The 21,278-nt window shown below is 34.4% G+C and overlaps 5 protein-coding genes across 5 annotated transcripts; 2 read left to right on the plus strand and 3 right to left on the minus strand.

Moving 5' to 3' along the window:
• Positions 1-4,733: 4,733 nt before the first annotated feature.
• On the minus strand, positions 4,734-5,210 carry LOC146952163 (uncharacterized). Its single transcript, XM_085702787.1, has one exon. It carries the CDS (start codon positions 5,208-5,210, stop codon positions 4,734-4,736), a length of 477 nt encoding a protein of 158 aa, XP_085558913.1.
• Positions 5,211-9,406: 4,196 nt separating this feature from the next.
• LOC146952164 (uncharacterized) lies at positions 9,407-12,494 on the plus strand. The gene is made up of 5 exons (XM_085741087.1): positions 9,407-9,749; positions 9,882-10,009; positions 10,472-10,584; positions 11,954-12,139; positions 12,265-12,494. The coding sequence occupies exons 1-5, from the start codon at positions 9,430-9,432 to the stop codon at positions 12,292-12,294; spliced, it is 777 nt and encodes a 258-aa protein (XP_085597213.1). The 5' UTR covers positions 9,407-9,429; the 3' UTR covers positions 12,295-12,494.
• A 1,553-nt stretch (positions 12,495-14,047) lies between these two features.
• On the plus strand, positions 14,048-14,455 carry LOC146952165 (uncharacterized). The gene has a single exon (XM_085703183.1). The coding sequence runs from the start codon at positions 14,048-14,050 to the stop codon at positions 14,453-14,455; it is 408 nt and encodes a 135-aa protein (XP_085559309.1).
• Positions 14,456-16,680: 2,225 nt separating this feature from the next.
• LOC146952166 (uncharacterized) lies at positions 16,681-18,094 on the minus strand. Its single transcript, XM_085758568.1, has 4 exons — positions 17,748-18,094; positions 17,377-17,626; positions 17,052-17,283; positions 16,681-16,973 (listed from the first exon to the last, which is right to left on the minus strand). Exons 1-4 carry the CDS (start codon positions 17,886-17,888, stop codon positions 16,772-16,774), a joined length of 825 nt encoding a protein of 274 aa, XP_085614694.1. The 5' UTR covers positions 17,889-18,094; the 3' UTR covers positions 16,681-16,771.
• Positions 18,095-18,586: 492 nt separating this feature from the next.
• On the minus strand, positions 18,587-19,818 carry LOC146952167 (uncharacterized). Its single transcript, XM_085704199.1, has 2 exons — positions 19,577-19,818; positions 18,587-19,526 (listed from the first exon to the last, which is right to left on the minus strand). Exons 1-2 carry the CDS (start codon positions 19,816-19,818, stop codon positions 18,587-18,589), a joined length of 1,182 nt encoding a protein of 393 aa, XP_085560325.1.
• Between the last annotated feature and the right edge of the window lie 1,460 nt (positions 19,819-21,278).

Here is a 21,278-nt window from a genome sequence, read left to right on the forward strand (position 1 = left end):
AAGATTTTAATTGGTTGGTAATTAACATTGGTGCTGATGATAATATTGCTGTGTTATATAAGGCTGACCAATTATACATTCTATGAAATTGATTTTTTTTTTTCTTTTTTGGTAGAATGGTTCTTTTTTACTCTTGCATATGTTGGAAAAAGTTTCAACTAACAAAATGATTCTTGATACAACTAGTGCAAAAAAAAAAAAGTTATACTTTTTATTTTTTTGTGTCTAAATATCTTCTGAGTACGATTGTAGAAAATAGTTTTTCAAATTAGATAGAATCGCAATAAATAACAAAACTCTAGTTCAGAAATTTCATTATAAATAGCAACTATCATATATGCAGAAAAGTTGTTCCAAATCGAATATATTTTTAATTTGCAATAAAGCTTTAATTGATTTCTTCTTCTTCAATTATACCTTATGATCAATACTATGTGTATCCATTCAGTCTTATTTATAAGCAAGATATTATTACCTCCCACATTCTAAAAAATTATTTATATTTGTTAACTGGAAATGTTAAAAAGTGCCCTTAGATATCTGATCCAAGGACCGACTAATCTGAAAGGATCAATCCCACCACGCATTTGTGGAGGGCATTTAAAGCCAAAGCAAATATCTATGATGCACTAGTTAAAAAACTAAATTTAATAGAAATGTTTTGAAACTTGTGTAACTAAACTTTTAAAAATGCAAAATTTACTTCATTTATGTTTTTTTAGGGACTTCATTTATGTTTTTGTTTAAAAGAAATGAGAATTTTACAATTATTTTTTAAACAACTTTTGGGACAAATATTTTTCTTAGAATTATTGAACAAAAATAATAAAGAGGATGCATTCTTCTACAGTGGCAAAGATAAATAAAAAGTGTTTGGTCACACACATCACAAGTCTTTTTTTGAAACTAGTAAATCACTTTATTATCAATTTTTTTATTATTAGTAAAAATCTTTTAATATGTGTGTCCAAATACAATTTATTTATGTTTGTGACCATAAAAAATTATCTATTAAAGAGACAAAATAGAAAAATAAAAGAGTGTACAAACACTATAAATATTAAAAAGGCTGTTCAAAAAATTGTTCTAAAATGTTTATACCAATATCATTTCTATTTTTTTAAACTTTTCCTTATCCAAAAAAAAAAAAAATCAAAATAATAATATAGTGTCGTTGTTAATTACAATGCAATCCAAGTTGATAGATTTGAAAGAAAAAAGGAGTTTACTTTGGTCACGGAGGTAAGAGAGAATAGATGGAAGGTGGTACCGTGACATTGACATGTCAAGAGCCTAGTGTGGTAATGATAGTGCCACGTGGGGCCAATGTAAGGTGAAATTTGTACTATTCATTTGTTTCAAAGAAAACAAACTTCAATGTACAATGATGGGGGTAATATGGGTAATGGATAACAACCAAGTTGGATCAATGATAAATCATTTTGATTTTATAGAGTAATGTTATTGATGGAATTTAAATTATGTCTCATCAAATTATAATATCAAACTTTTATTATTGAATGAATTGACACCTCCTTGAACAAGTGGCTAAAAATTTGAAAATTAGTTCTTGTCAATCAAAACGAAAGGTTGTTTGTTCAAAATAGTGTTGAGAGAAGTTACATCTCATTAGATATTTTGACAAAGATTAGTTTCTATTACAATAATGGATACACATAATCTTGATTTAAAGAGATTTTTATCTTTAACTTTCAACAATGTCTTAAATAAGATTGTCTTTTCTTGAAGAAATCTATAAACAAAACCCCAAAATAAAAATAGTAGTACTATGCAAAATACTATACCTAAAATTAAATCTCAAACATTGATTGCCGCTATATGGCAAAAACAAAATCTTATCCGGTACAAAATTCATTGTATTGTATTGTTTTGTTGTATGTATGGTCAATTAATTAACTAGTGTATTTGATTTTCCAATGTAGATATGTACAACATGATATGTGATACACATACTATGTATTTAAATTTGAATGAACTATATAAAAAGAGAAAGTTTGAAGATACATGTATATAATACATACATACCCTTAAAAAAAGTATATAATTGATAGATAGCTTGAAATGAAAATGAGTATATGAAGAGAAGAAAAGAAAAGTGAAGTGATGGTGGTTAGAGAAGTGGGAGGGAAGTAGGGAAGGGTATGTTGGGCTTAAAGAGAGCGAGGAGGTTCGCCTCCCCTTCGCCGACAGGTTTGGGCTGGGGCCCACGTATCATTTATATGCTTGCTTGTCCTATTGCTTGTGTTGTGGGGTCCTCACTTTTATTGATATTTTCTTCTTGGGTCATGTTAACTTGTGCCCTGAGGGCACAAGTTAAGGAGCTTAAAATGGAAATTAAAAATAAATTTTACATTGAAAGTATAACTTTTGCAACTTTTAAGACATTGAATTCACAAGTTTCAAGAAAAACCTTCTACATTTGCATTCTTAACTTATGCCCTAAGGGCACAAGTTAACATTTCCCTTTCTTCTTTTACTTACTTCCTACTACCAGACAACTTGCAACCTCAAATGCATGCCAACTGGTTTTCCTTTTTTTTTTTTACTGTGTAAACTTTTCACTTTTGATAATTTTCACTATTATTCTTATTAGAGGAAGGTGTTATAAATTTAAGTAGTTTGAGTCTAGTGGAAGAAGTAAGACAGTTATATGTTTAGCATCATTAGTCTTCCCAAACCCCTTCAAATTCTTTAATTGGAATGTACATCTTCAATCACTCAATAAGTTGCAATTCAAATACCTTTAAAAAAAATATTGAAATCCAAATAAGTGACATATGATGTATTATACAATAGCATATGACAATGACATTGATTATTTTCAGACGAAGTTGCTTTAGTGATTATATTAAGTAAGTAACAATTTTAGTGATTAGCATCTAACTTAAGATAATTCTCGTCCAACTTAAACTTTTGAAGAAACCCCTCTTCTAAAACTACAAGTTGCTTAAGTGATTATATTCAGAAAGTAACAATGATAGTGATTAGCACCCAACCTAAGATAACTCCCGTCCAACTTAAACTTTTGAAAAAGAACAACCCCCCTTCTATAACTATGGAATGCCGACCTATATACTGAATAATGTTATGCATTAAAAATAAATTTTGAATTTAAAAAAGCAAATATGAAGGACTGAGTAAAAATAAATTTTGAATTTAAAAAAGCAAATATGAAGGACTGGGTTGTTTTCATTAAAAAAGCAAATATGAAGGACTGGGTTGTTTTCAAGTTAAAAAGTTAAATTATGAAGGACTGGGTTGTTTTCAAGTTAAATGTTTTTAAATGTTTTATACAATTCACACATGCACACAACACTATCCCTCAAATGTGCACAATAAGTTTGTGGGTTCTCTCACTTATAAAATGTTCAATCTCCACTTTTTTATTCAATGTGGGACATATAACTGCACAAGAGGAATTTCATCAATAATATTGTGATTTCTCGGTGGAGTTAGATTTACTAATTTGCCAGTTCTAACATCATTCATACTTCTCTGATTTCTCTTTTTTGTTATGCGACATAGCAGTTCAACAATCCTAATCCACAAACCTTGCCTCTAAGCTGAATTTGATGTTAAAACTTTTGAGGAAAAAGAAACTGTTGTACAACACACATCAACCACAACTGATTTTTTTTTTTTTTTTAAAGATTGATATATTTCTGAAATACTTACGTTGCATATACCCTCATAAGCTGTTTTTATTGGACACTTAATTCCAATCATAAATAGGTATATGGAATTGAGATCACGGGAGCGAACAAAATATTGAACTAGTATATAAGAGTGGATAGAAAAGAATACCGCTACATGATAAATGTATTCTAGCATTTTGCAAATTTGTGCATATGCAGTTTTTTGCTTTTGAGAATGATGTTTAGATTTGTTTTCAAGTAGCTGTGATACCAAAATTAAATTAAATTTCACCTGAAAACTAATGGTTTTATGTCAATTTTGATGTTCTAACACAGCATGAGGGTGATAATACATTCCAATATTTGGAGCCTATATCAAGTAAAACTTTCAATGTCAACAAACTATTTATAAACTTAACTCGTCACAACTCAACTATCATTTAGTAGATACATAGTATTTGACAATATTCAAGCTAAAACAACTATCTTCAAAATTATTTTATTGATCAAACAAATTTTTCTATCAGAAAATCACAGCAACAGTCACTGAAAAGCACCTCACTTTCCTCTCATCTTCAAAAACGTTACAAATTAAACCATGTTCTCAAACAGCAAAAGAACACAATATACAACATTTACCAAATAACGTCTCTAAAAGCAAACTGGTGAAGAAAGAAAACAGGCTGCCAAATTGGTACTATAACAATTGATGCATCCACCCCTCATAAGGAGCTTGTTTCAAACATAGGCATAATCAAGCTTAATCAAAAAAGCATACAAAAAGAAACATAGGTATCTGTTAATTTGAAGGACATATTTGCCTTATTTAGCAAACTAGAAAGCATGTAAGCAAATATAAGTTAAACTAAAAGCATAGTTCTTTAATTAGAAAACCAAAAAAGTATGTAAATAGACCTCTAGCAATCAATCCGCGAAGAAACAAGTTCCGTTGCTCCATCCTTATTTCCATAGCTTACGGAGAGAACGTGCAAAATTGCTCAGCAAATTATGGTATGAAAGCCACCGCTGTCTTTTGGTAACTTCGATGCTTCACCAAACAAGCCAACTTTAAATAGTTCAAGAGTAAATGTAATAGGGTTGTCCAATGGAAAGTTTGTTAAGTAGCAAAGTTTCCACGATTTTTGCAATCTTACTAACTCTTTGACCTTTGTATAGTTCATCAATGATCGAATGATAACTAGCAACGTTAGGTTTGACGCCGTGTTTTACCATCACATCAACTACACTTTTAGCATCTCCATCAGTAACTAAAGCAGAGGCAAGGGCAACATTAAAACTTGGACAGGGAAGGATGTAAAGTGGTGGCTCTGGCCCAAATTGCCTAAAGAAGGCGATTGCTTGTTTAAATTGACCGACGATGCAATAGCCATAGATTAGATTACGATATATAGTAGAACCACAGCTGATATTCTTAGCATTCATTTCAGAATAAAAATCATAGGCTTGATGTACAAGTCTATCTTTGCACAGCCTGCGTATTATGTAACTGTAGAACCGCTCCAACTCATATTCGTGAAGGCCGTTAAGATCCATCTCTATCTTTCTGAACAAGTGGATGGCTCTTTTAGTTTCACCTATCTCACATAAGCTACCGACTAGATGATGATAAGTATTACAGCTCAACCGAAAACCACCCTTGAGGAAGATGTAATTGTGTAAGAGCATTGCTTTGTAAACGTGGCCTGGGGCTAAAAGACAGCAGAAAAGATCATTCATATTGGAAGAACTAGGACGATAACCAGCGTTGATGATTTTAGAGAAAAAAGAGAGAAAGCTGAAGAGATGTGACCGTTTTTAGCATAACAAGTGATGAGCATTAACCAAGTATTATTGTCTGGTATAACAGATTCTAAATTTTGAGCAAGGATGTTGAGAAGGGAAGAAAAAAGGGTGTTGTAATAATCGGATATGGTAGAGTAACCTTGAGAGACCATGTCATTGAAATCACGATAAGCAGAATTGAGATAAGCTATTGTTTCCTTCTCCCATTTGTAGAAACAAGGAGGACTAGGAACAGGAGGAAGGAAGGTCTATCAATGGATGACAAGTATAAAGGCGACGAGGAAACAACTTGTTGCTGTTGTTCGGAATAGCAAGAAGAAACAGCACAAACACCACCAACACATCTTCTTCTTAACATTGAGAGCATTGTTGCTTCGTGATAGTGAGAAAGAAGATGAACCCTAGTTTTGAAAAGAAAAAATATGACCTAATTTGAAGTCCGAAAATGCCTATAAAAATGCCCTTGGGTGACATAATTTGTTACAATCTCTTCCTAACATCTATAAAAAAACAAAAATAGGATTGTTCAAATTCAAACTCATCAAAAATAAAACCTTAGAATCGATCTAAAAAACCGAAAATCCCATATAACCAAATATTATTTTATACATATTTTTGTATAAACCGTCAAAGTCCGACTTTGTATCACTTTTTCAAAACTTTTAGTATTAATTTGATAAAAAAATAGAAATTTAATATTTTATGTAAAAACTGAATATCATTTGATCAAAAACTTAATTACTTATTTTTTTAGTATAATGTATTTGAGGGCCTGGTATATTTTGTGGGAAGCCAAATTGGAGTTTCAATTTATCTATTCGGTGCATTTCCACTATGTGGAAGCATATCGCATAAGTGCTTGCAAACCATAGCCAACTTTTATCTATTGTTGTACTTGTAGGGAAGGGGAAGAAAAGGCCACCAAGTAAAATGTCTATAAGAGGTTTGCTAGTTTATGCATGATGATTAAAAAATAATTGAACTATTGTAAAGTGGGGATATATATTAAAGGGTTAAATATGTTTTTGGTCCCTATAAATATACCAACTTTTCGTTTTAGTCCCTCTAAAATTTTCCTTCAACTTTTAGTCCCTATAAAATTTTCAATCACTACTTTTGGTCCCTATTTTTAAGTTAATTTTAGTATTTTTTAATGAAATTGTGCAGAAATGTGTAGAATATTGTAAAAATATTTTCCAAAAAAAATTAGAATTTTTTAACAAAACATAAATTTAATATGAATTTTTAACCATAAAATATATAAAAATTCATATTAAATTCATGTTTTGTTAAAAAATTCTAAATTTTTTCGGGAGAGATTCTTATAATATTATTAATTTTTCTGCAAACTTTTATTCAAAAATATGAATTCTACATATGAGTTTACTTTAAAAGAGGGACCAAAAGTGAAGATGGAAAATTTTTGGAGGACTAAAAGTTGAAGGAAAATTTTAGAGGGACTAAAACGAAAAGTTTGTATATTTATAGGGACTAAAAACATATTTAACCCTATATTAAATGGTTGGCCCCCATGTGATGGATCTTTGACCGATATGAAATGAGGTTATGTTGAGGGGTTTCAATATATGTCATTCCACGTGATGACCATATAATTTATTATCAAAAAATTGTTTTTTTTTTAACAAGTATTATAAAAAACAAAGTTATCTGAAAATTGTTGTACTTACTTCTTGTTGATGGGAGCGATGCACGACATTCAAGAACCCATGATAATAAAACTCGTATACATCAGTCGGTTGTCCTGACACCTTTCTGCGACGTATCACACATGTTTCTATACAATGTCGTTAAACACGCCGAACCCTAATTGTATTCTCCCACATGTTTTAAATTTTTCAAAAGGTATACCACGAGAGTTTCCTAAAGTTTTGTTTCTTATTGGAGGTATACCCCTAAAATTAGAATAAACAAAAACCTATAGCTAGATATCTTCCAATGCCAATAAAAATAAGAGAAAAGCTTAACTGAAGATATCTTACGATACTAATGAAAATTAAAAATAAGCATATAAGAAGATAACTTCCAATACCAAGGAAAACTGGGAATGAAACCTATAAGTTATGTTACCAATACAAATGGATTAACACTTCCCTGGATTCCATAATGAGACATACTTTTACCCCTAATTCTTCGGGACTACGGAGTCCATCCAGAGGATAATATTCACAGCGTCTTCAGGTTCAATATCAACATTCAGGACCGGATCTTGGGGTGTGCAAACCGCTCAATGGAGTCGGGCCTCCCCAAAGTATGAGCCTCAAAAAAAAAAATTATAGTCTAGTAGTACTACTAAGTACTACCCCACTACTCTCCAGGTTTTCACTTTCCTTTTATGTTGTCCTGTTTTAGACCTATTAGAATTGGATCCTCTTGCTTTTGGTGTTAGGTGAGTGTTTTTTTGGGATGGTGATTTGAGGTTCCTCATGTATACGGTATTGATTTTTACCTTTGGGTGTACAACATATATACGGCACCTTGTATTTATCTTTTAAAAAATTAAAATAGAACATTGTTCTTTTAAAAAAAATACATTTTTATTTTATTACGGGTCTCTTTTCATTTACAGAACCGAGTCTCCGGATTCGTAGGAACAACCCTATCAACATTGAATCTACTTCAACCTTCATGGAATGGAATTTTAAGGGAATAAAGGTTGTAGTCATTGAAAAAGTTTCATGTGCATGCAAAGAAGTGAGTTAGAGTGAGCGTTTGAAAGAGAAGACAATGGTGAGAACCTTTGAGAAATGATACTAATTTAGTAATGATATTTTAGTAGAAGTCTCATTCATCACATGAAATGGCATCAATGGTAGTTTGCATTGTGTCAACTTATATTTTATTGGCATCGAAAAGTAACTTGTGATAAACTTATTCTTTAGGCTTATTTTTAATTTTTATTGGTATTGGAAGATATTTTTCTGCAAGCTTATTTCCCAATTTCAAAATGACAGTCAACATCAAAAAAAAAAAAAAAAGTGACAGTCGCCTATCGAAACGTATACTGGTGTCCTCGTGAGTTTAGCTCAGTTGGTACAGACAATACATAATATATGCAAGGTTTGAGGTTCGAACCCCGACCGCCACAAAAAAAAATACGTATCTTCGGAAACTTCCAATAAATATGTACAAGGCATATTTTATATTTTTGGGGGTGTGTGAGCAATTTGGGGGCCTAAAAAACAAATTTCCTTTATTGCACTACCATTACTAAAATACAAAAGCCTTACCCAAAAAATAAGCCTTTCGTCCATTGTCTCCGGTTTCAATAAGTTTGCTATAAAACACCTGTAATTAACATATTTACCCCAACGGTAATTAATTTTTTTTTTTTTTTTTGTGGTGGCCGGGGTTCGAACCCTGGACCTTGCATATATTATGCATTGTCCATTGCATCTGAGTTAAGCCCACGAGGATGTATAAAATGATATGTAAAATAGGGAATTCAAATTTAAAATTTGTATGCTTTTTTAATCTTGTCAAGGACAAAAAACACACACTATTTTTGTTCAACTTTTTGTTTTTGTCAAGCTATTTTTGTTCAATTTAAAAACTAAAAATGACTTAAAATCTTTGCAAGAGTGAAATTAAAAATGACAAATTTTATAGGATTGAAACATAATGAATCCTATATGTACTCTTAATTTGCTATAAAAACAGGGAATTTGTTTGAATAACTTTTTTGTTATCATGTTTGATTTAGAAACTAATCATTAAACTGAAAAAACAATAAACAAATGATCGAACAAAAATAATAATTTTTGTCACACTAAATCATGGAACAAATTTTTTGTCATGAATATATATCAAAAATACTAAATACTAAAATACCATTTATATTTTTCAAAAATATAAGAGAGAAAAAAAAATGATCATAATATGTGGATAGAAACCATAGAAAGAAGAAATGAACAACATCATCATTGAGCATCAACACAAACGTTAGTAACTAATGATACTTGTTAGCCATATCCAATCTCCTTTTGGAGCCATGTTTTCAAACTCTTCAACCAAATTCATCACTTCAATCTCTCCACAACAATTCTCCATTAATCAACCACCTAAATTCAACACCAGAAGCACCTTCATTAGACCCTTGCATCTTACACTAGCCAAAGCTGAAGGAAACATAGACTCATCATCTTCCCCTACAAAACCCTCTTCTTTTGCCAATGATCAAACTGTTTTTGTTGGTGACAAGGATGTTCCATTAGAGGGTGTTATTCAGTTTGACAAACCAAACAACTCTTCATCTCGTATTGAAAAATGGGGGTACTTTTTTTTTTTTGCATTTTTTTAATGAAATTGTTGTTTTTTTATGTAAAAATGGAAACTTTATGTGAATTTTTATCTGGGTTTTTGTTGTTATTGTTTGTGGTTATGAGGGTTGTTGTTTTGTTGTAGGCGTGTAGCTCTGTTTGCTGGTGGTGATGTGTTGGCTTTGCTTTTGTTTTCAACAATTGGAAGATATAGTCATGGACTGTCTGTTTTTGACTTTGAGACTCTGCACACTGCTGATCCTTTTATAGCTGGTATGTTTGGTTTTCATGATTGTCAAATTTATGTCTTTGAATCAATGTTTTGAGTTGTTGTCGCGTCGCAATTGTTATTATTGTGAAGAGTTGCAATCAAATAGGCTCATGTAGCGTTAATACGTAGCACCGATACTTCAAATTGAATGCATGTCTAGCATGTTTGGTGTCCGACACATATCAATATCCGACACCGACATTTTACAGTTAAATGGGCTCATGCAGCCTTAGGGTGTAGCACCACCATTTCATATTGAAGGTTTGTTTGTATGCACGTCTGTGTTGGTGCTTCATTGATCAAACTTACATTGGTTACGGATACATGAAAAAAATTATATTGTAACCGAGATTGATGTTGCAGACCTGTTTTTAAAACCTTGTGGCTTGAACATTTTTGTTTTTATTTTGGGGAGAATATATGATAGATTTGAAATTTGTTGGATGTGTTTCAATGGGTGGCAGGGTGGTTTTTAGGTGCTTACTTCCTTGGAGGTTTTAGTGAAGATGGGCGTGGAATGAATGGTCTACCCAAAGGCGTCATTGCTACTGCAAAATCATGGGCTGTAGGGATCCCTGTAAGTTGAATGGCTTCTTATGTGAAGCTTATTGCATTACTTGGAAATTGGTATCATCCATCTTTCCACAAATTTTTTCCCTAGCATTAGTGTAGCTGTGTTGATATTCTCATAGTTGACATTTTTCTTTATAGCATCTGTTTCATTGCAATTAAACAATCATTCTAGTTCTTAAATATGTGTGGCGCTGTCGCAATAGTCATTAAACATGTCTTTTGTTAGTAAATTTGGTTGTCGGTCAGTCATGTCTTTTGTTAGTTAGTTTGGTCATCGAATACAACTTCTGTTAATAATTTGGTCCATAATTTCGATACATTCAGAGGCTTTATCACAATGCCTCACAAAATAATTTGGTCCATAATATCGATGCAGTTTTTCGAACACTTGAATCAATAGTTAGGAAAAAGATAAACATAACCTGACAAAGTTGGCAACAAAGGCCCCATGACACGACTAACTATCTTTTATTTATTTATTTATTTTTATGATAAATTGATAACAAACGATACAACTATATAGAACAACAGCATGCTGATTTTTGCAGGCCTAAAAGCTCTTTTAGGATAAACAACTTAATTAAGTACTTTTGTCATATAAATGCTCATGTATTGGTTATTTTTTAAAAGAGAAAATAGTTGCACTGCTTTTATATAAGTTATAAGCTGTTTTATAAGCTAAAATAAGTCAATCCAATTAGCTCTAAATTATGCTAGAAACTAAATATCTGAAAATTTAAAAAAGAATGAGGGGTAATCCACACAATTGAAGCGAGAGAAAGTAAGAGAAGAAGAATACCTTGAAAGCTTCTTTGATGATAGGGTCTTGTGCAGGATTGAAGAAAAATGCAGTAATTCTTTAGGGATTGACCTAAACGTGTCTTTTGTTAGTTAGTTTGGTTATCGAATACAACTTTTTTTAGTCAATCTAGTTCATAATTTCGATACATTTAGGGACCTGAACGCCTCACATATTTATGAACCAAAATGACTGTTTACTCGTTTTATTGTTGAAACTTTGATGCAATTTTTCGAACACTTGAAACTTTATAATTGAAGAAACTAGTTTCTTACAATAATTCAGCCATAAATGAAACTTTATATTTTACGTAAAGATTGAATAATGATTAGTTAAGTACGATGTTACTTCTGTTCTGAGTTCCATTTGCTAATTACAGCTTAGACAGCTGCATTTAATTCATAGGGATGTCTAAGTGCTTCTGAGATATATTTTTGAACTTTGAGACTACTTTTGGTTGAGTTGAAAAAAATTGCCCTTAGTAAGGGTGACATATTTTTTTTCTTTCTTTCCAGTGATCTTGCTGAAAACTGATATATATTTTTTTTTTTAATCTTTTTTAACTTCTTGGCAGATAGGAATTGCAATAAGGGCAGCAAAATCAGGCCATTTGCCTAACTATGGTTTTGTATTAGTGAGTCTTGGAAGCACTGCTGTTTTACTAATCGCAGTCAGAGCTTTATTATACGCCGTTCTTCCAGTTGACAATAGTAAGAAGAGTGATGTCTATCGCCGCGGAAGTCCCTTTGAACTTTTTGAGGTACATAATCTTTTCATCTTTATCAGTTCTGAAGTTGTGATGTTTATATTCTGTCAAAATAAAGTTATGTATCAAAGCAATGTGATACTGAACATAATACAAAATTTGTTTCTTTTCTTTTGTAGCTTCTCACATCATTAGTACGGCGGTGGTAACGATCGATTAAATGTTCAAGGAACTGTAATGTATATGCATCAGGATGTCAGTTTCCATAGCTAAATCTCTTTGTATCGTTCATTAAATTAAAACAAGTAGTAGCATACATATGTATTACTGTATTTGAATTTCAATCATTTTTTGTGACACAATTTACAACTTTTTGATCATTGTGAAGTGATTTAAATCATTTGTATCATGGTCATGCCCATTTGCACTATGATCTGCTAGGTTTTCTGAATGAGCTCATCATTCAGATCACATGATGATGAAAGGAGGTAGTAATGTAGAAAAGAATTCTCTACTATATCCACTTAACGTTTATCTTTACGAAATATCATATGAAATGTGACGATATTAGAAGGAATGTAATGAAATTTTTTGACCTGTTTCAAGCTTCAATTTTAGGTCTGTGGTATTAAGCGAAAGGTTATACCGATACCTAAGAGAAACGAAAGAAGTATATGAAAAGGAGCTAGATATACGTGTTCTGTTTTCTCTGTAAGATGATATGCTTCTGAAGCAGCACGCTGACTTGAATTGTATTTGTCTCAAACTTAAACTGTATGAGAACATGTTAAGTTATTTTGTTTAACAATGTTTGCGTAAACCTCAAAACCTGTAGTGTGTAAGGATTTGAGTTCCTCTCCATTTTTAGAATTTATGACATTAATCGGTCATTTATACTATAGTAATGGTCACCTCCATTTCTTATGCGAAATGGAGAGAATCTCAACTCATGTGTATTACAACATGTAAGGTTTTTTTATCAACGTTCTTTGACTTTGCTCGAGGTTAACTAACCATGTGCGAGTGTGTACATTTGAAGACACTGAAATTTAATATATTAAAACTTACTATCCTTATTATTTTTATCATTGTGTAGTGTTTAATTTTACAACTCTAATTCCCTAAAAAAAACTATTTTACAACCCTAATCGAAACACAATCACTCTATCTACAAACTATTTTTTTCAATTTAAAAAAGTGTAAATGAATTGGACTCTGGGATTCACTAGAGTCAGAAAAGATCTCAGGATTAAGCGAGTGTATGTAGATCTATTTAAAATCACTTTTTAAAAAAGTCATTGTGTTGGAAGCGGAAGTGTTGAACACACAGCATTGTGGACGAGAGAACTCTATCCACGTACTCTTAACTCCATACATAAAAACTAAAAAGTATCAGTTTGCTTAAAAAAAAATTAAATGTCAATATTAAAAAATTATTGCCCTAAAAAAATGATCAAATAATTATTTTAATATAAAAAAAGAGAAGAGAAATGCTACTTAAAGTGAATAATATTTGTATTGTAGCAACGTCCATTATTTATATTTAGGCTTATTAGATCACTTGGTCCCTTAACTTATTTCATGTTTTCATTTTGGTCCCATAAGTAATAAAAAGTACCTTTGAGTCCCTCAACTTTTCAGTCGTTTGCCAAAAAAATCCCTCCGTCCGAAAAAATCATCTCCCGTTAGTTTTTTCCACGTGGCACGTCCCACGTGGTTGGTATAAATTGTTAAAAATTTCCCTCTCCTTAAGAATTAGGGTTCGGTTCTCTCTTCTCTTCTCCTTCTCCTCTCAACCTCCCACTTCCCTCTTCTCCTCTTCTCTCTTGTACTCTCCCAAATCTTTCGAAATCCCATCCCTTTTTTCGTTTTTAATCTTCTGCATCTTCCTAGATTCGAATTTCTGCAACAAATCTTCCATTTCTGCAAAATTCGATTTTTTTTTTCATTTGAATCTGAAACATGTCAAAGCAAATGGGTCAATCAGTTGGGTCTGTGGGTTCGAGCTTGAGAAGAAGATCTGTAACTGAATGTAGGTGTGGTGAAGAAACAGTGATTCGTACTGTCACTGATAACACCAATCCAAACTGTGGGAAAAGATTTTGGGGATGCAAGAACTACAAAAATCAATTTGATAAAGGATGTAGCTTTTTTAAATTAGTGGATGAAGAGGTTACTGATGACAGAGATTTGTTGATTGCAAAGCTGCAGAAGAAAAATCTTAAGTTGAAGCATGAATTGGAGAAAACAAGGGCATGGTTGAAGAAGGCTTTGATTTTCGGATTAGGTTGTTTTGGGGTGTGCCTGGTGTTAGGGACAATTCTGTTGTGCAAGATTAGTGGGTCATGGGGTCATTTGTATTTGAAATAGTGTTTATGTAATGTTTAAGTTGAATATGAATGAATGAATTTGTAATGTTTCAATTTGTAATGGTTGTATCTGTAATGGTTTAAGTTTGAATGAATGAAAGTTTCTGTCATTTTTATGTTCATTAATGTCTATTTTGAATGAATGAAATGTGTTTTCTAGTTGGTTGGTTGTAATGTGAAGATTTTGTAACTTTGATAACCAAAGTTCAGTCACATAGCATAAGGTTTATATACACCTGATAATGAATAAGAAGTAGTTGGAATTGAGCATAATCATATTCATTGCACATAAACCAGGCTTTGCACTTAGGCAATACAACAAAATAAGCAGAATATGTCACTTCTAGCTTGCACTTGGGCATTACATCAAAATAATCTGAATATGTCAATTCTAGCTTGCACTTAGGCAATACAACAAAATAAGCAGAATATGTCACTTCTAGCTTGCACTTGGGCATTACATCAAAATAATCAGAATATGTCAATTCTAGCTTGCACTTAGGCATTACATCAAAATAAGCAGAATATGTCACTTCTAGCTTGCACTTAGGCATTACATCAAAATAAGCATAATATGTCAATTCTAGCTTGCACTTAGACAGTAAAGCAAAAAACAATGAGATAAGTTTATCAGAATCATTAAGTAACTACTGCTGGGTTGAAACAGAACCCTCAACTCTGGCTGAAGCTTTCTTTTTTTTTGCCACTTGAACCCTCAGGTTGTGTTGTAGACACTTTCTGTTTTTGCCTTCTTTTCCTTGTCTTTGCAGCTTCAGAACCCTCAGTTTGAGAAGGTGGTTGTGTTGTAGAATTTCTTTGACTAGTTGCTGCAGCATGAGAAGGTGGTTGTGCTGTAGCTTGAGCACTTGATTGGCTTGGAGCAGTCCTTTGAGCAGCTGGAGCACTATGTTGTCTTGTAGCAGTCCTTTGAGAACTAGTTGCAACTTGAGCACTCTGTTGTCTTGTAGTTTGAGCAGTCCTTTGAGAAGTCCTTTGTGTAGTTTGAGCATTCCTTTGAGCATTCCTTTCAGCAGTCCTTTGAGCAGTCCTTTGATCAGTCCTTTGATCAGTCCTTTGAGCAGTCATTTGTGGTCTTGTAGCCTGTGCAGATTGATTTGCAGTTGTGGAAGCTTGAGCAGTTTGTGCACCTTGTGATGAACCTTCACCTGATGCAGGGTTTGTTGAGCCCTCAGCTGCAGGAGGTGGTGGGAGCTTGCATGTGGACTTATTATGCCCACCCTCCCTGCATCTGCTACACTTCAATCCCCACCTTGCTCTTTTCATTTGACTATCATCCTTTAGCAGTTCATGTGCCTCCTTGTTCCTTTTCTTTTTTGGTCTGCCTGGTTGCCTTCTTATTGGTGGTGGTTGAAGATCATTATAAGAGGTCCTTTCCCACAGAGACTGCCCATTTACAGGGTATATTACACTGGCATAACAACATGCATACTTCTCCTTTCTGTATATGTCAAGCACAAAGTCATAGACATTCATGTCTTGGTTCCTCATGCAGGAAATGGCATGACAGCAAGGCAACCCTGTCAGTAGAGCTGTCAAAATGAGCCGGGCCGTACGGACCGGCCCGAAAGCCCGAATAAAATGTAGGGCCTGGGCCGAATAATTGCAGCCCGAATTTTTTCAGGGCTTTTTAGCTCGGCTCGAAAAAGCCCGTAGCCCGTTAGGGCTGGCCCGTTCGGGCTCCGAGCGGCCCGCCAGCCTACCAAAAAATACAAGTTTTTTTTTTGTCTGTGTGGCTTGGTTAGGTGCTGTTGTTAGTGCTGGCGTGCTGCTCTTGGTTTGGCTTTAGGGAGTCTTTTGTATATTTTGTTTTATGGGCCTGTTAGGCACTTCCTTTGGCTTTTATGCTGTTCTATTGGTGCATGCTGCTGGTTTTTATGTCTAGTAGTAGCATTGTTTAATTTTGTTTGTTCCTGAAGCCACTTTGCACTTTTGTTTGAAACCAAACACTGATAGCACACAACAACCACAGAGTAGGACATAATCTAAACATATTATGATAAGAAAACAGTGACATTGGCAGAAATTACTTTATTACTGGATATAAAAGCAACATTAGTTTCTACTGATAATAAAAAAAGCAACATCAGTTTTCAAAGGACATGCTCATCCCAAAATAAGGATTGAACTAATTCAACCTCAAGAAGAAGCATGTTTATGTTTGTGTCTAAAATGGTATACCTCTAATATCCTTAAAGAATGAAAAAAAAATAAAACTAGATACGTGCGGGTCGGGCTGGCCCGTTAGCCCGGGAGCCCGTATAGGGCCGGGCTCGGGCTCAATTATTCCAGCCCATATTTAAACCGGGCTTTTTAGCCCCGCCCTAAAAAGCTCGTTGCCCGATCGGGCCGGGCATAAACGGGTCGGGCCGCCCGTTTTGACAGCTCTACCTGTCAGTAACCATTTCCTACAGCCACACTCCCACCTTTGGAGATTAACAGAGTACTTGTCTCCTGTGTTTGATATATGCCTCACCTCATAATCAAATTCTGTGTTGCGCCTATACACATAATGATGAACACATATTCAGCATATTCAGCATATTAGACAAATGATGAACACAATATTGGATACTTACCTAACCAACCAGGTATTAGTGTATGCAGATTCTCTTGCAATCCTCTTCTTGATGTTGGGAAGCACATCATCCTCATAACTTGCAGTTTTAGACCTATTTGCATCCCACTTTTCCATCATATACACCCTGATATCTTCACACATGGTCACAATAGGCTTTTGTCTAGGAATCACAATGGTTGAGTTAAAGGCTTCTGACATATTGTTCACTAAAGTATCACACTGTGAACTACCTATATATGACCACAAATGCAGTGTTAGGTAATGTTACACATATTCACTAAGTTCATAAAAACAGGGTATACACATAAATCAATATCACAGACCTGAAAACTTGTGTTTACTCCAATGCTTTGCAGGAATTAGGCTGAGGTACTCATATGCAGCCTGACTGATGTCTTTGATCTCTTTCATTGCATCATTAAATGCATTTTCATAAGTTGCTTTTGCTGCCCTCCACATTAATTCCTTTAACTTCTTGCCTGGATACCTCTTTCTAAAATTATTGTACAGATGCCTGACACAAAATCTTTGTTCTACATCTGGAAGCAGTTCATCCATAGCAGGCAACAAACCCTTCAAAACAGACAATTAAGGAACACAAACCCAGCAATTAAAAATCACATAATTCATAGAATGATAACAGACAATTAAGGAACAAAATATAATGAAGACAAAATTAAGAACATAAAATAACCTTTTGTTGATCACTGATGAAGGTGAATGTCTTGCACAATCTGGTTCCACCAAGGTCAGAAATTAGGAGCTCCAAAAACCATTTCCATGATTCCTTTTTCACCTTCAACAACAACAAATGCAATTGAAAGCATCTGGTCATTTGGATCCCTCCCAATTGCAGCTAGCAACTGCCCACCATAATAGCCCTTCAAGAAGCATCCATCCAGTCCTATTATTTTCCTACACTTGTCAAAACTGTCTTTGCAAGCCTTGAGACAAATATACATCCTTTGAAAGTGAGGACTCATCACTGCTCCAGGCCTCTCAACATTTTCTTCACTACCTTGAAATGGCAAAGTGGTAACCCTCACAGTTAGGGATGGGAATAGGCTAGGCCGAGCTAGGCTTTGCAAGGCCTAAGCCTGGCCTGCCATAATTTTTTAAAGCCTAAGCCTGGCCTGCAGCCTATCATAGACCTACTTTTTAGGCCTGAGCCTGGCCTTCTGAAAGCCTGATACGGCCTGCTAGCCTGTTTAAAAGCCTATATCTTATGAACGTCTTTAAATAAGCAATGTAATCTAAGTTTAAATGGACCATCGAACTAATAGTTCAATTTGATTAAACTTTCTTTTGATAATCAACACGAGGTTTTAAGGAATTCGACTATATATTGTATCATATTTCTATTCTAGTTTACAATAATACATTTATATATGCAAAAAATTAATGTAATAATAAATAATATTATTCATATTACTTAAATAGGCCGGCCTAATAGGCTTAAGATGCTTTTTGTGAGGCCTGTGGCCTGGCCTTTTAAGCTAAACAGGCTTAAAAAAAAGCATAGGCCTTCTCTATTTAAGAAAAAAGCCTGGCCTGACTTGACCTGTCGTAGGCTAGGCCGTAGGCCCCTGTAGGCCGGCCTGGCCTATTCCCATCCCTACTCACAGTGGACCCTTCATTTGATCTCAGCAACTCATGACAGTAATCATATATCCTAGTATACTGATCCCTGAAAGACCCATCAATGACATCTATTGCTTTACTCCTAGCTCTATAAGCCTTGTTCAAATTGATCTCCAAACCCCACTTCTCAACTGTTCTGTCCATTATTGTAGTCAGTTTCAAAGATTGATCAGCCTTCACCCTACTATGAAGCCTACTTCCCAACCAATCAGAATTCAACATTTTCAATTTAAACCCTCTGCTGCATTTGTGGAAACCTTGAATCTTTCTCAATTGCCAAGTCTCTTCATTTGGTAGCTTAGCACAATATGCCTCAAACTTGCAATTACCCTTGTTACCTTTGCAGATCACTCTCACTCTTCTCTTATCATTTTTCTTGAACTTCAGATCCCTTCCAGAATGAACAGCATATGTTCTGATTGCCTCTTGAAATGCTTTCTTAGACACAAAGTATGTCCCTAACTCCCACTTATAGTCTCTCATATTATCAAGTAACTTAAAGGCTGGGAATTTAACCCTAGGACCCTCATCTTCATCTTCACTATCACAACCACTATCTAAGTCTTCACTGTTATACTCTTCATCTTCACTCAAACCCCTATCTCTAACCACACCAGATGGTCCACCCTGCTCACTGATTCTGATTCCCTCAGCTATCAAATCTTCTTCAAACACAAGTTCAGTGGCTTTTTGTTGTAGTTTCTTTGGTGGTCTACCCCTCCTCTTCTTAGGCTTGCTTCCACTTGCTTTTGTACCCTTCTCTTTTGACCCAGCACCTGCTTCTGTCTCTGTGTCTCTTTCTCTCTTAGCTACAGCTTCAGTCCCAAAACACCTTCATTCCTCTGAGTTCCTAATGGTTCAGAGATCCATTCATCAAATAACTCATTATATTCTTGTGTTTCTTCACCTACTGCAGCACCAAAGCCATCTTCCCCAGGAAGCTCTTCCTCTGAGTCCTCAAAGCTTGTGTCTAGTGCACTGCCTTCCCTTTCATGCCCATCTACCTTTGACCCATTCTCCTCAACATATTCATCTCTATACTCTTCATGTAACCCTTCACCAATAGGAGGCCCATAATCAATGTCATTTTCTACCACAGCAGGCCCACTTTCATTACTCCCCATATTTAAATTAGTTGAACCATTATTTATTCCCTCGCCCTCAAAAGTAGTCCCCACATTGCCACTTTCCTCTAACACAGTAGGACCCACATACACTCTTTCATCCACCAATGTGGGACCCACATCAGAATCAAACTCATTTACAAACTGGGCCCCACAGTCTACCTCATCCACCCCCACAACATCATTTTATGTATTCTCAACACCCTCACTTCCAACATTTCCCTCATATTCCATATCAACACCAACATTCCCCTCATTTTCTCCCACCTGAACATCAACATTCCCTTCATTTCCCATCTCCACATTTTCTTCCACTTGAACTCCAACATTAACAGGATATTGAATAGGGTACTCTATCAAAGGGTTAAGTTCTCCAATTTGTGGTTCTTCACATACTGTATGTTCTACATATAAATGTACCCTCTCATACATCTGTGCTATGTGCATCATTCTCCTACAACTATTGTCACTCCTAAAACTAATAAGGTCATCAACTAAATTTGGGTCATGGTACCAAATAGCTTTAACCATTGGGTAGCCTAGGCGTTTTATAGTTTATAGCATGGAGAAATAACACCAATAATCTGGGTCACACTCTAGTACAATTTCAATCCCTTTATAACCCTCATGGTGAAATTCAGAACCCCCCCCCCCCCATGATGAAGAACAAGCACAAACCTACCATCTAGCTGTTAAAAATCCAAACAAAATACAAACATAAGCTTTTAAGCAAAACAGATTACGAAAACAATAAACCCTAACATTAATATCAACTAACAGTTAAAAAAATTGGAAACAATAACAGATTATTTCGTTCAAAAATTCGTTTTTTAAGCAAAACCCTAACCCTAAACCAGAAACCATTCAAGAAAACCACCTTTAAACCCTATACCGGTTTCGTTTCAAACCCTAACTTCGAAATGCAGAGAAAACAACAAAACTAACCTCATCATTAGCATCTTCATCTTCACCAGAGGACGGATCCGCGTTAATTGTCACTTCTTCTCTAGATTCCAGGTCGGTGATAATCATCTTCTCCTACTTGAAACTCTTCAACTTCCTTTCTTCTCTCTCACTTTCTCTTTCTAATTCTGGAAAAAGGCTTGTTATTCTCTCTCTAAAGCAAACGTTAACAATTTATACCAGCCACGTGGAAAAAACTAACGGGAGATGATTTTTTCGGACGGAGGGATTTTTTTGGCAAACGGCTGAAAAGTTGAGGGACTCAAAGGTACTTTTTATTACTTATGGGACCAAAATGAAAACATGAAATAAGTTAAGGGACCAAGTGATCTAATAAGCCTTATATTTATATATCTAACCACTCATGAGTTCGAGATGCATTCGTGTTATCCACATTCGCAATAAATAGCAACACTACAATAGCCATTGTGAGCGAAATTGGATATCAATCTCAAAAATGAACTCAAACAATGAGAGTATTCAACTACATATAAACA

The sequence above is a fragment of the Medicago sativa genome, chromosome 1 (assembly GCF_051527215.1).
Source record: "Medicago sativa cultivar Bolivia chromosome 1, Bolivia_mono, whole genome shotgun sequence".
Classification (NCBI taxonomy): domain Eukaryota; kingdom Viridiplantae; phylum Streptophyta; class Magnoliopsida; order Fabales; family Fabaceae; genus Medicago; species Medicago sativa.

Bases quoted from the DNA above. Each gene is read 5' to 3' on its own strand.
- LOC146952167 (XM_085704199.1), bottom strand. From the start codon at position 19,818: ATGGGGAGTAATGAAAGTGGGCCTGCTGTGGTAGAAAATGACATTGAT. The intron at 19,527-19,576 runs GTTATTTGATGA...AGAGGAATGAAG, and splicing joins GAAACACAAGAATATAATGA to GTGTTTTGGGACTGAAGCTG.
- LOC146952166 (XM_085758568.1), bottom strand. From the start codon at position 17,888: ATGACCAGATGCTTTCAATTGCATTTGTTGTTGTTGAAGGTGAAAAAG. The intron at 17,627-17,747 runs GTTATTTTATGT...TCTGTTTTGAAG, and splicing joins TCATCAGTGATCAACAAAAG to GGTTTGTTGCCTGCTATGGA. The intron at 17,284-17,376 runs GTCTGTGATATT...GGTCATATATAG, and splicing joins GAGTAAACACAAGTTTTCAG to GTAGTTCACAGTGTGATACT.
- LOC146952165 (XM_085703183.1), top strand. From the start codon at position 14,048: ATGTCAAAGCAAATGGGTCAATCAGTTGGGTCTGTGGGTTCGAGCTTG.
- LOC146952164 (XM_085741087.1), top strand. From the start codon at position 9,430: ATGATACTTGTTAGCCATATCCAATCTCCTTTTGGAGCCATGTTTTCA. The intron at 10,010-10,471 runs GTATGTTTGGTT...AATGGGTGGCAG, and splicing joins TGCTGATCCTTTTATAGCTG to GGTGGTTTTTAGGTGCTTAC. The intron at 12,140-12,264 runs GTACATAATCTT...TTTCTTTTGTAG, and splicing joins GTCCCTTTGAACTTTTTGAG to CTTCTCACATCATTAGTACG.
- LOC146952163 (XM_085702787.1), bottom strand. From the start codon at position 5,210: ATGGATCTTAACGGCCTTCACGAATATGAGTTGGAGCGGTTCTACAGT.